The sequence below is a fragment of the Poecilia latipinna genome, unplaced genomic scaffold (genome assembly GCF_001443285.1).
Source record: "Poecilia latipinna isolate Pla-1442-1.1 unplaced genomic scaffold, P_latipinna-1.0 Scaffold1678, whole genome shotgun sequence".
NCBI lineage: Eukaryota > Metazoa > Chordata > Actinopteri > Cyprinodontiformes > Poeciliidae > Poecilia > Poecilia latipinna.
Genome location: NW_015114294.1, coordinates 1 through 14,300, shown reverse-complemented (window position 1 = coordinate 14,300; position 14,300 = coordinate 1). Strand labels below are relative to the sequence as shown.

General features: G+C 40.3%; 1 protein-coding gene across 1 annotated transcript in view; it reads left to right on the top strand.

Annotated features, from left to right (window-relative positions):
- The window catches only part of LOC106964479 (uncharacterized), a 34,112-nt gene extending 22,896 nt beyond the window's left edge, over positions 1-11,216 (top strand). Inside the window, exons 6-11 of the mRNA XM_015060027.1 lie at positions 3,725-3,830; positions 4,058-4,163; positions 4,945-5,071; positions 8,123-8,175; positions 10,951-10,984; positions 11,078-11,216. Coding sequence (XP_014915513.1) covers positions 3,725-3,830; positions 4,058-4,163; positions 4,945-5,071; positions 8,123-8,175; positions 10,951-10,984; positions 11,078-11,132 — 481 coding nt within the window. The 3' untranslated portion in view covers positions 11,133-11,216. The remainder of the gene's footprint in view (positions 1-3,724; positions 3,831-4,057; positions 4,164-4,944; positions 5,072-8,122; positions 8,176-10,950; positions 10,985-11,077) is intronic.
- Positions 11,217-14,300: the final 3,084 nt, after the last annotated feature.

Here is a 14,300-nt window from a genome sequence, read left to right as displayed (position 1 = left end):
TCATATTTTCTTGTCATTTTAGATCCTCATAGAATGATTAGCCTGTTTTAAAAGAATAAAGTTAACCCTGTCACTACATATTTAACTGACTTATTTTATTCTCATCATGGTTTCAAATCCTAAAAGTTCAACATTTTTAATCTGTGAACAATTTGTTCTCTTGAAACCCTTCTATAACATATTTTTTAACTGAATTACCCTCTCTTATAGGGTTTATCATATTTATCAATACGTTTTTGGCAGTTTTGGAGAGAAATTTGATACAACTAAATTTATTAAATGATATAAATGTTCAGGTTAGACCTTCCTGCATGACTTGGTTAAACCACCTATTATTTCGAATTACAGCAAGAGAGATGCAGCAATCAAACAATCCCTTCCATGTTTTAAGAAACACTATTTTGTAAAATCTATTTGACACATGATATCATTGTTAATTTTAATTTATTAAATTCAGAATATTCAGTATTACTTCAGAAACTCCAATTTACCCGAATAGTTAGCTCATGTTTAAGATATTTTGTGAATTTTGATTTAACCTCCTTTTATATTTTGCTGGACTCTAAGCCCAAAACTAAACAATTCTCAACAGATTAACTCACAATTTGCTTGAATAGATTAATTCCATGCATCTCCCCCTGTCTACAGGGACTGTAGCTTTATTATTAATGACATTCGATATTAGTGTAACCAGAAAGAACGTATTGGAAATGTAGCTAATCAAAGTATTTATTCAAATGAGAAGAAAAAAAAAATCTCACAGAAATGAAATGGTAGAAATTGGTTATTTTTTACTGCAGTTTTTATCAGTGGGATACAGAACTCTGGAAAAAATGAAGAGCCTGTTGCACTGAACCTCACTGAAAACCTCCTGGTTGTTCCACCAAATATTGATTTCTGAACTCTTCCTGAGTTAAAACTCTTCCTGAGATAAGTGTTGTTTTTAAATGAATATGAACTTGTTTTCTTTGCATTATTTGAGGTCTTAAAGCACTGCATTTTTTCGTTATTTTGACCATTTCTTATTTTCTACAAACAAATAGTACAGTTATGATTGGAATTTTGGATACATATTGTCAATATTTAGAATAAAAGAATAGAATAGAATAAAAGAACAATGTTCATTTTACTCAAATATATACCTGTAAAAAAACAAAACAAGAAAACTGATCATTTTGCTGTTGTCTCTTAATTGTTTCCAGAGGCTGTGTAGCTGCAACAGTTCAACTAGGGTTCAGCTTATATATATATATATATATATATATATATATATATATATATATATATATATACACTGCTCAAAAAAATAAAGGGAACATTCCAACAACGTATTCAATGAGAATATTTCATTCATTCAGATCTAAGATGTGTTATTTGAGTGTTCCCTTTATTTTTTTGAGCAGTGTATATATATATATATATATGATGTCTTGAGACACTTTGTAAAAATTTAAATTAAATCACACCCGCATTCCAGTCGACCTCAGTTATCAAACAGTACATTAAGCTGAGTTCATTATTCAAATTAGTTTAAGAAGTTTCTGACGAACCCCATCGAGTCGCAGCACTCAGTCCTGGCCGAGCAGCAAAAGCAGATAACCGCTTGCATTGTTATTGATTTTCCAGCTGTCCCTCCTACTCAGCATGCATGTAGTGACAGTGGAGAGGAAAAACTCCTGTTTAACAGGAAGAAACCTCCACCAGAACCAGAACCTGGGTCAGTATAAGCAGCCATCTACCACGACCGACTGGAGGTTTGAGAAGACAGAGCAGAGACACAAAATAAACTTTTTACTAACCTTCTGTGTTGGTAAAAAAAAATTTTGCTGGAGAGAGAGCGTAATTAGGTGATGGCAGCATTAAGTCAGGCGATGGCCTCTTCCAGAAAGGACTCACAGCCACGCAAACCACCAGACCAGATGTAGCTTCTATTGAGATGAAGAGAAAAGAAAATCTGGGAAAACATAAAATTAACATTTGAAATTGTAATAAAAAAGCAAGTTAGAGTAGTAGAAGAAATTGAGAGAAAGTGGTCAGTTTTCCCTCCAGTAGCCTGAGCGTATAGCAGCATAACCACAGAGATGGCTCAGAGTAACCTAAGCCAGTCTATATATAGGCTTTGTCAAAAAGGAAAGCTTTAAGCCTCGTCCAGGACCTGATTGAGTCACAGTGCAACACTATCAACGATATGGGATTATTCTTAGGTCAGACTGGGTAGTTGACATGAAACACCAGTTCTTACTTGTATTCCAGGTGCAACATCCCACATGTTAGTACTGAAGCTTAGAGGAGGTCTGGCTGACCTTACAGCTTTTACAATAAATAAGAGAGATCATCGATGTCATCTACCTGAACTACGTTAGTTAAATAATAATAATATTGGAAATTCTATAATATGTGTACTTATTTTTAAGGATTAATTTTGCGTCTGCCGAGCTGTGCCACAAAAAGATTTATTAAAAAGTTTATTGCTTTTCATTGAAACCCCATCTTTTTTTGCAGGTACGGTGATTCATGTTAATGCGTCTCTTCTTTCGATTCTTTTTCAAATAAACGTGTGGAGCAGTTGGAGGTGCTGCACTGTATGAAGTGCTAGCTGATAAATTTAGCCTTTGATTTGATTAGCTGAAGTGCTTGAGGGCCTTATAGAAATAAGAAGCTAGTAAAAGCAGCTTCAGCAGGAGGGGGAGCAGTTGATTAGAATGAGCTGATATAATAAAGTCAGAAACAGTCAATTACAAAATACAGTGTCACTCATATTTCACTGCCTTATTTACCTGCTTTATTACACTAAGAAGCAATCTGACCTTTAAGGTAATAAGGGAGAATTACAGGCGAACATCAGTCGGTGCTTATTAAATCTGCTGCCTGCACTTCTGTGCTTCAGATCTGATAATGTGAGGGCGCAACCTCACTTTAAAACACCTAACAACACACAGGAGGAAACTAATGAAACACACCGAGGTGACGTCTCAGGAGACCTGACCAAACACAGCTAAACTGACCAGGAGTCGCATCGCTGCCTGCTACTGTAGAAACTTCAGCGTTGTCTGTTCAGATGGAAACATCCAGAAACTACCAGTCAGTCAATTCTAAAAGAAAAAACTAAAGTTACCAACACACACCATGGGGATTTTTCTTTTTACTGTTTTTGCTCAAGTCTGCTCCTTGAGCATGCATACCTTGGATGAGATCATGTAAATATTTGCTCATCTGTTGATCTGTCCTGAGTTATTCTATAATGGTTTGTATTTTTCTGTGTTTTTTATTGCTTTATTTCTATGCCTTGTTTGTTCTTTGTCCTTCCATGTTCCTTTTCATTTCATCAACACTTTGCATCAATTTTCACAGAACTTTGTGTAACTTTTTATGTTGCATTTGTTGCTGCCACTTGGCCATGATTACTTTGAGAAAAAGGGTTTTAATCTCAAGTTAAATAAAAAATTTTTATATAATTAAAAAATATGTATATGCTCATAGGAAAGATATTATGTACACTATAAAATATCTTTCACTAAGTGAATGATGTTGCATAAATAAACTTTTCAATAACATTCTAATTTATTTAAAATGACTGTATAATCATTTGACGCCACAAATATAATTTCTACTGAAAGGAAGTCGCTGTTTATATTTACGCTGTTTCTCTATAATTAAGACACTGTTCCCATGTGGAGCCTACTGAGACGCTGATGGGTTAAATGAGCCGTTTGGTTTTGCTCAGCTCTCCTCAGATCTCTGCCTCCAGCCCACGTCAGACTGTGACTCCAACCCGAAACATCTCCTTCTTACTGAAGGAGCTCGACGCCATGAGGGAACTTAACAACAAGGTCAGAAGACGCCCTGCTTTCATTCTAGCAGTTCTCCTGCAGACTGTGTCCATCAGCTACCATTAGATGGGACACGTCTAGCCTTTCCTTTGATCCCCAGGTCAAAGGTTAGAGCTTGTGGGGAAGATTTTGTATTTGGTCACATAACTGACTTTAGGCCTCAATTGGCTGCTAAACTGTTAGAGTGAATTCCTCTGAAGCGCTCTAATTCAGAAACTTTTTATCAGCTTCAAGTGCAGATGGTTCAGAAAGAGAAGGAGCTGCTGCAGAGAGAGGTGGACGAAGAGCTGAAGGAGCAGCAGCGAGAGGCCCGACACTGGGAGAGACCCATGGGTAAGGAGGGGGAGGTCAGCTGGGTTTACACACCTGGGTCAGAACAGTCCTGGGTTTTTCATTAGAATTTAGGTTTAGCTTTTATTAGTTATAGTAGTAGTTTTAGTTTTTCTGTACTTTGGCAGCCCCAGTAGAGCCCAATACAGAGAATCACTTCACCAGTTCATATCTCTGACGTTAACATTACTGAAGAGCCCTGAACACAACAAAACCCAAGTCCTGTAACTTTTCCTTGTGTCGTCAATTCAGATGGTTGCTTTGTCTCCAGATCGTCTTATCAAGCTCTGCTGAGATGTTCATTTCACCTTGGTGTGTAAAATCTTACACAGGCAGAACACAGGCTCCCCCGAGCTGAAGGGAGGGAGCCTGACTGAAATTAGAAAATCTAAAAATTATATTCAGTTAGATTTGTTTTCTGAAATAAGAGCTGCAGTCTGAGACGGGTCCTGGTAGAAGCCCACACAGAACCCTTCAATAACCAGCAGAGTCTCCTGGCTCTCAGTCTCAGATGAGCTGTGGTCATTTCTGTGTTATTACTGCTGAAACACACACACACACACACACACACCATGTAGCAATAAGGATTTCTGCACTGATTGGCCGGTCACCTTGAGGAATACCCAGTTCCTTTAGTTTCTACACAGTTCACCCAAGCTGATCTCTTCGTCTCTTCGGTTTCTTTACATTTTCAGTAAAATGATTTTGAAAGGAAATATTTTTGCAGCTTTGTTTTTGCTAAAACCAGGATTTCTGACTGGTTCTTGTCTCATTGTTTTTTCAGAGGTGCTGGAGGAGATGTTGGCAGCTCAAAAGGACCGAGACCAGGCTCTGATGTCACGACTACTGCTGGCCAATGAGGAGAGAGATGAAGCTTTACTCCGTGCCCGCCGACTGCAGGAGGCTGCTGGGTATGAGTCCAACAGTTCTTGAAATACTGATAGCTATAATACACAGTATTTTTTCATGTAAGTGGTCATGAAGTCGTCATGAATGTTCTATTTATTTTCCCCCAGACTGCCAATGTGCAATATGTGTAAATAATATTTGTGGTGTTCTTTTACATAAATGTAGGTCAGCTGTAGAAGTGGTTTATTTGCTGAAATCTTAAGACAAACAAAAGCATCATTCTTAGCACACATCAATATCATATTTAGATCGTGGTGGTCTTGTTAAGATGAATTAAAATCTAAATCTACCTGCGGTATGAATAATTCTGGGCTTACCTGTTTACACACTGCTACTGGTAGACCACATTGCTGTCTTTTCTTTTTCTTTGCCCAGCCAGAAAATATGAACTAGAACATTATGAAACTCCCTGCAGTTTAAATGAATGCTAATTGTGACCAAAGTAAATGAAATCCTCATTTAACATTGGTCCTTTGCACTCTAAATATGAATAGTGTTTTTATATAAACTTACAGTTTTAGGAAAACTCTATTGAGGTTTTACACTTGGTTCTTTCCTCACCATGGATATGTTTCTTATTTTTAGATGGACTGAAATAGAGCTGATCTTACCATGAACAAACTTTCTTTAATATTCCTAGTGAGTAATGTCTGTCGCCCGCTGAAGTTTGTGACATTTTGTTCTCATCATTTATCCTCTCAGCTTCATGTAACACATTTGGATCAATAAGACGCATCTCATTCATTGTCAGTTTGGTAGCATAACTTATTTTATCAGGCTGTCATAAACAGTTGTAGTAAGTTGGCAACATGCTAGCTAGTGTTAAAAAGGTAAGACAATGATGGGTAACCATGGCAGCCAGTGACAGCTTTCTGCAGTCAGGTTGCGTACTCAAAAATAATCCCTCTATACGGACTTGATGGTTGGTAGACTTCTGTTTAGGTTGCAGAACTGATGAACCAAATGAAGCAGCTTTGACAAATTGACACTGTAGAGTAAGAGTGAGTCATTCTGAGGAGAGCTTAGCTCCTAGTTCAGCACACTCTGGTCATTTTCGGCATCGGAAAGCCACCACGGTGTGTTTTCTAAGACCTCCATGTTTGTTTGATGTTGTTCCAGTGACCCGTCTGTAGACCAGCAGTTTCTCTGAGGAAGGCCTGTCGTTTTCATTTATTTACATGGGAAACATGTTTAGCATCTGCTGAAGAAGGATCACAAGCCGCCACCACTCTCCTCTTCCTCCCCCCTTCATTATGCACCTCCTCACTCTGGTTTGAGGGCTGTGAAATGAGCTCTTGTCTTCTTCAAGCAGCAGCCAAATAGACCAGAAAATCTAATTAGAATTAAACCCCCTCTTCCTAGTTCTTCTTCCTTTGCCTCAAACACACCCACCCTCACACCCCCAGAGTGAGAGGGTAATTGATATTGGAGGCCACAGTCCTTTTTTATGAGGACAGAATATGGAGGAGCATGTTCCATCTGTCAGGACTCGGAGTGTGTGTCAGTTTTGTTGGTGTGTGTGTGTGTTTTCCTGTGGCAGGAGGAAGCCTTGAATACCTCAGTGAGTGTGTTGCAGTGTGCCACTTCATGTTGTTGTGTGTTAGTGTTTGGGCATTAGCATGTGTGTTTTGCTGATGGAGGAGGTGACCTCAGTGAATGTGTGTTTCATGTCCGTGTGAATAAAGCGAGGCGGTGTTTCTTTTTCTCCTAAGTTCCTGGCTGACAGTTTGTTGGACAGTCGCTCAGCCGCTGTCATTATTTTAGGATTCTTTGGCCCAAAAAACTCAGACAGCCAGAGATGTTTATAGACCATCACGCTAATGAGCATCTGCCTAGTTGTTTCATTCACCGACAGCCACATGGAATCACAGGACTGGGTCAGAGGTCGCTGGGGTGCACCGATGACCCCATCTGTCTACTGACCTCCAGACTTCATGTGATCTTCAGATTAGAGCACCATCAGCAGGCAAGGTGGGTGAAATTCCTTGCCTGAGGACACAATGACAAAAGGACTGGGCAGGGACTGAAACCGGCGACCCACCGATTTCAGGAAGAACTCCTACCTCTGTTCCCACCGTACCACCCATTAACCAGAGACGCATTATGGCAGATGCCTGTTCCAGTGGCACCTGCCATCGTGGAACGCCGCATGAATAGAGTCTGGATTGTCTTGAGTGTGGTGTTTTCACTGCAAGCCGGCAATCCCTTGATGACCAGAGTGAAAAGCAGAGTCATAACGTCTTTGCAAGCCCATTGAAGTAGACTTGAATTGCCTGGTGATGAAATGACATCAGACCTGGATAGCGCTTTTCAGGATGCTTTTCATAAAGTCAGTTTTTTCCATTCACCCACACATTCACTTTCTGATGATGCCACAGCTACCCTGTCATATCACGCCATCCACCCTTCTGACCAACACCAATGGTAGCCAGTGGAGCTGAACGACCAGAGGGATGACGTCCTCTGCTATGCTGGTTGAAGAACGAGGCAGATGCACCCTGGTGAGGAAAGAAAGAAATCAGACTGTAAGAAGCCCAGCGCTCTGCACAGCTGATGCACACAGCCTGCTCCACTCCTATCTGTCACACATCCCAGAAGATTTGCACTTGACTCACCCTGTGGTTACAACAAGCGACAAGATGGAGCTGGAAGATGTTACACAAAAGCTAAAAACAACAAAACATTTGTTATACACATTTTCACATGTATAAAGTGTGAGTGACACATTGTTTTACTACTAAGCCAGCAGAGTATGAAGTCAGAGGTCTGGAAATACTTTAAACTGATAGCAGTTACTTCAGGTTTGGGCTTCCTGTCCTGTTAACTGGTCAGGTCGGATTGGATCGGACTTTGACACAGTGTCTATGGGCTCGGATTGGGTTGGAATTTTTATGCCCGATCTAAGGTGGACCAACAAAAGTTACAGATTTAAATCTCTTGAAGGTATGTCTATCAACTTTAATCTGCAAGTGACTGATTTATTTTTTTTAAAGGTTATTTTTTAGGCCATTTTAACACGCTGATATGCTTTGATCTAAACCTCTTTGTTACAGTATTCCTTCTCCACGGCATGATGCTGCCACCATCATATGTTACTGTGGGGAAAGTGAGTCCGTAGGAATGTGCAGTGTTGGGTTTTCTCCCCACACACATCATTTTGCATTAAGGCCAAAACGTTCTCCCACATAACTTTAAACAAAGTTATGTTTAAAGCCTCGGAGGCTCTGCGTTTGTTTGCATACATGTCTAACATTCTGCTGCAGGTTTGTTCACACTCTGACATGACATCCTTCAAACCTCTGCGCTTAAAATCACTTTCATGTTGCAATTCATGCCTTGAAAAAGAGGTTTTTAATCTCAGTTGGTTTTTTTTTTATCCTGGTAAAATAAAGGTTAAAAATATAAAAATGTTCTTAGACCAGAGCTTGGACCTGACAAAAATCCCTCTCAGTAAAAACAAAGTTCTGTCAAATAAAGCGCCCCCATATGGACTTACAGAGTAGCAATATGGGGTTACCCTTCAACCATCTTTCAAGTTATGGAACAAGACAAGAACTTCTTTCAGATTCCTGGAAAGAGCAAACTCCTTCAGATGAAATGAAGGATTTCCAAGAAAAGCAGCCACATCACGTTAGATTCTGTCTCTGCGAAGGAGACAACTTGTAAAACTTTGTCAAAGGAACAAATGCAGACTGATGGTATTCTCTCTTGGATGTGCTCCCACTAATGGCTGCTCGCGGCGTGCCTGAGTGAAGGTGTGTGGGAGTGGTAATGAAGACGGCCGAGCGAGCGAGCGAGCCAAGCCGAGCCGGGCTGAGCCAGGCTGGATGGGGGGCTGTAAGCAGGGTGTTAGTGGAGCTTTATTGGAGTTGGCCGGTCTTTCATTATCTGCTGTTCCCTGCAGAGCGGAGCCGCCTCGACCACCTTATTACAGTTTATTACAGCAAAACAGCAGCAGACTAAATGAAAAGAACTTCCCAGGAGGAGAGACAGAAGATCAGGTAGTTACTACTAGCTGCACGTCCTCCGTCAAGACTCCTGTCAGGAGGAGGAAGAATCCGAGAACAGCAGAGAGGAGAGCGGTCCGTTCCAGGGAAGCCTCCACTGCTTCAAAATGAATTCAAAATGACAGATTTTAACACGGACTTTAGGGATCACAGGACAAAATTATTGCACAGCTGCTGCATGGCGCTCAGGTAATCTAACAGGCGGTCGCCGTGGTCACTGGTAGGAACACAGACACCAGGAACCTTTGTAGGACCTCAGTAATTGACTACAGGGCACCAAGTTACACCTTTTATTTGTCATTCACAATATACATATTAGCATGGCTTGCATTGCTTTGGCTGGAACTTTTGAAATAAGCTGAATAGTCTGAAGAGCAAACACTGGAGGACGGTTCATGCAGAGTAACAGGAAGAGCAAACGTGTTCTGTAGGTTAAATATATAGACAAGTCAAACACCAGGGTGACGCCTCTTCTAAAAGTATTCATATCACTTCAGTATTTCCACATTTTGTTACTTACCTGCCACTGATGTTTATGGATTTTAGAAGTGATCAAAATAGTGGTTGATAGCCAACTGCTGAGTGAAAGGGTTACTCATCCTAATACTTTGATGCAAAACTTTCTTTTTTGCTGAAATCTCAACTCAGTTAAAACAAGTTTTGTTGTTTACAAGTGGTAGTTCTGGACTTTGACTGGGCCATTCCAACAAACAAGTTTGCTTCTCTCCCAAGCCTTCCACCCCCAATGTTAGCTCTGTCTGCTTAAAGTCTGACCAGCTTCTCTGTCCCTGCAGCAATGAAGCTCCACAGCATGATGCTGCCACCTCCGTACTTTATAACTTCTCTCTTTTCCCTCTAAATGTCATAAGGTTTCGTCAGAGCACAGGGCATGATGTCTCCAGGAATGAAGCTCTTTGCAAACTTCATTCTGACTTCTTATGTTGCCTCACTGAGTGGCACAGGATTACTTTCATTGGATAGTAACTCTCTGCCACACTTCAACAGCATTTTCTTCAGGTCTCTATCTGAGACTCTATCTGAGTTTCCAACGCAGTGAGCAGTCTTCCCCATGACTACCACACTTGGTTCCTTCAGACTAGCCAGCAGAAAGTAGCGAACTGCTGGAAATACAACCTCTGCTGAGCTCATTACGAGCTACTTCTCATCGCAACGCTGGTAAAACGTTGTTAAAGGGTTAATAGAGGAGCCACGTTGTGATGACTTCATGAAGGTGGAGTTTCAGAAAGAGCAGGAGCTTCTTAAAGAGACAGAGGGCCAGTTTTAAGGCATTAAGTTATAGAATCATATTTGATATATAGCATTTTTATTACAACTAAAAGTAACATAGTTGATTATAATATAAAATGCCACTATGTGCCTATAAAATACATAATGCTGCCCGTTTACAGGGGAGTTTTTCCTCTGTACCGTTGTTATATGCATGCTTGTTATGAGGGACTGCTGTTAAATCAGCAACACAAAGCAAGTGTTTGTTTTAAGTCGTTACTCGTTCGTCCAGGAGGAGTGAGTCCTGCAGGTCAGTGACTCGATGCTCTGCTGAGTTTCCTTAGATTTTAAACTCACTTGAATGATAAACTGAGGCTAATCTGCTGCTTGATGGCATCAGTTGCAATAAATGTGTGATTGAACTGAAATTATTTTTGTAACGTGCATTGAGATGACATTTGTAGTGAAATGGCATCATATAAACAAACTGAATTGGAAAAAAAGTGATTAGAAGTCCCATTGTCTTTGTACCTTGGACGTCTGTGCTTAAGATAAAACTATTTTACACAGATGTTTTAGACATGGTAGATGGCGACAGACCAGCTTTAGATTCTCCACAAACAGATTATCTGCTCTTTTGTTTTCAGGTCGGATGATATCAGCCTGCAGGACGTTGACATGGTGAGCTGACTCAGCACATTTACAAACCAATGTTTGGTTTATTCTGGAACTGATGACCGGACCAGGTTCAACCTGATTGTTTCTGATTCTCAGGACATCAAAGATCTCCTTGAGCATGTCTGCGAAGCCGACTCAGTCCAGGAAGTGAGGCAATTCGGCTCAGCTCTAGTTCAGCGCGTACGGCTAGCACAACAGCGAAGGAGTGACATCACTGCTCAGGAGATGAAGGCCGTGATCGAGGAGAGAGACAAATCTGTAGACAAGGTGAGTTTACACCTAAACAGATCAAACATCAGTTTGATTTCTTTATTTTTTTTATCCTGACAAATTTCCAGCTAAATTTTGAACTGCCTTTGCAGCAAAAACAGTTCAGAAAAACATTTTAAGATAAAACCCTATTTGTTAGGTTTTCTTCTTTCATTGCTACTTTCATCAATATTTGTTGAATGTTACATTTAGAGCAGGGGTGTCCAAAGTCAGTCCTGGAGGGCCGGCATCCTGCATGCTTTAGTTCTCTCCCTGGTGGTAGTAACAACCTTTTCAGCTTGTCAATGAAAAGGTTGACAAGCATCATGTAACGATGAAAGCATCATGTAACGATGACTCATTACATGATGACCTTGTAACGAGTCATCATTTATCCAGGTGCATTAAACCAGGGAGAGAACTAAAACATGCAGGATGCCGGCCCTCTAGGACCGACTTTGGGCACCCCTGATCTAGAGTGATGGTGGTTTTTAGTTGAACCGTAGATGGTCATGTCTAAGCTTAAGCAGGTTCCAGAGAGGCTGTGAGAGAGATCCAAGATGGGTAGCTAGGATGTTAGTCAATGGTGAGGTAAATGTGTTCAAAGTGTGGAATGGTATACATCAGGGATCAGCTCTGAGCCTCTTGTTGTAGTTAACAGTGCTGATAAACAGGCTAACAGATAAGGTCAGACAGAAGGGCCAGTGATGTTCACAACAGCAACAGGCGAGAGAGGAAGAAGAGAGAGCAGGCAGGATGAAGAGATCGGAGACGAGTGGCAGGAGAAATGCATTAAAGGAGTAGCTGCAAGGAGGAAAAGAGATGTTAGCATGTTAGCAGGAAAGGAGTGAAACCTGCTGGAGTGGATGTTTAAAGATGATGGACCTAATAATAAGAAAGAACTGAAGTTGGTAGAGCTGTTAATGTTTGTTGGGGGGTTTTTTTCTAAGGAACTAAATGCTATAGCATTAGGAATAAATACTGTGTCCTGAGGGACAGATCAGGTCGTTCTGGGATTAATAAAAGGAAAAGGTTTCAGAGGGATGTGAGACAGAGAAGGATGCCAGCGATGGAGGCTGATAATCTGCTGTGGCGCCCCCTAAAGGAGCCGCCCAGAGAGGCAGATGGTTATAAATTTGATTAGTTCAAGCTGTCAAATCTCTGAAAATATTCAACAATCTTTACAAAAATGATCAATTTCCACCACTTACAGATTTTTATTAAGATAATAAAAATTTATAAAGCTCAATAAAGAGGGTTTAATCCTCTATCACATCTTATTCAGTCCATGTTTACACAGCAAGATAATGACGGAATGGATTTTTTTTTTTGGCTTAAAATTTTGAGGCAGCCCTCTCACACATTTGTCCAGATTGAAACAGTAACCTGACCTTTGGAGTGCAGAGAAGAGCTCACATAAAATAACAGCAAAAACAGCAGGTTCTAGAGAGGCTAACAGGGTTCAGTAGCAAAGCAAAGACCTGGAGGTTTTTCACATCCATAAATATTTTTAATAAAAATTTGTTGCTGCAGCAGGTTGATCTGCTGGCCCCATTGGCCTCCATGTGTCATGTGTCTCTGCTTCAACACATTAGTCCCATGAGTGCATACCAATAGCGATGCATCAATAAGCTATTTTTCCTCCTCTTTTTTTGTCAATTTCCAATTTGTGGAACTTTAACTTAAAATGATTTTAACTACAGGTTTTCCTACAAAGTAATTTTTTTACAGCAGTCTGCTTAGTACACTATTGATGTCATAATTTGGTTATTTTTAGAAACATTTGATAATATTGTTACCACTAATAAAGTAAGGAGAGCAAATCTGTCCTGTATTGCATGACTTGTGTCTCCTCTGGATATTAACCAGACACACTGTGAGTGTGTAGCATAGTTAGCTCAAACAGAATGAAGTAGAAAAACGTCTTCCATCAGTGACAGAACACCTGGATGTAGGAGGCGTGACGTCATGTAGAACCATTTAATCTGATCTTTTCTCTCCTCATAATCTGTGCTTCTATGGTCTAATGCTGCAGACCGTTAGTATTAGACCTTTACCATTGTCTAGTAAGGGAGTAGAGTGTTATAATGGGATCCTTCTGTGTCTCACGATCAAAACCATTTTTACGTGCAATTATATCACTTATTTTTCCAGAGGTTATACTTTGATATGTGAACATTTATTAAGAAAACACAAAATATTTAATGAGGTTGCCATTTGTACACACACTCATGCATTAATGGAATATAAGAAATAATATATCCTGATTGCTTCAAAACTCAATCACTTAAAGATGGATCTAATAATCAATCTAAATGCTAAACTTTATTATTGATCCCTTATTTGCCAGCAGAGACATGTCCCACATTTTCTTGTATGTGGTTTCCTATTTATTTATAAGTTTCTAGCTACAATTTTCATTCTTACTTTAAAGTAGAAAATCCACATTTTCTCTCTCCCCCAACCCCCATCTCTCCTCTGGAGGCTGATTATGATCAAAGTTCAATTCACAGAGTTTATTACCAAAACCTGCAGAGTGTTGGATTTATTACCCACAATTTATATACTGCTCTCTGTGGGGGTGGGGTTGAAATCAGTAGAAATGAAAAGAGATGAGTCTGGCTGTTGGTGGGATATGAGCGAAATAGAGTTGGCCAGTTGAACATGGAGATTGGTTGTGCTCCCAGCATGCTCTGCGGCAGGTGGTGGGCTCAGAAGCCCCGCCTCTGATATTTTTCCAGATGAAAAAAAAAAAAGGAATCAGATCAGGAGCCTTCATCTGTTTCCTTGCTGTGACTGACAGAGTGCGGTAGCCATGGTTACCTAAACTGCTCTAGCATCGCCAAACAGCGGTGGTAACCAAAGCAACTGGCTTCAAAAGAGAATGGGAGGGACTGAAAAGAGAAATGAGAAAGTTCTTCCTGGAAAACATAAAAGCTGAAACTCGTTTCCATAGAGGAGCACCACTGTACCTGCAGCTACACATCAGTGGAGTTCAGATATGTTTAAAATAAATAGATGACTCTTTAACATCCATGACATTATTGTGTATTGTCCAAACACATAGTGG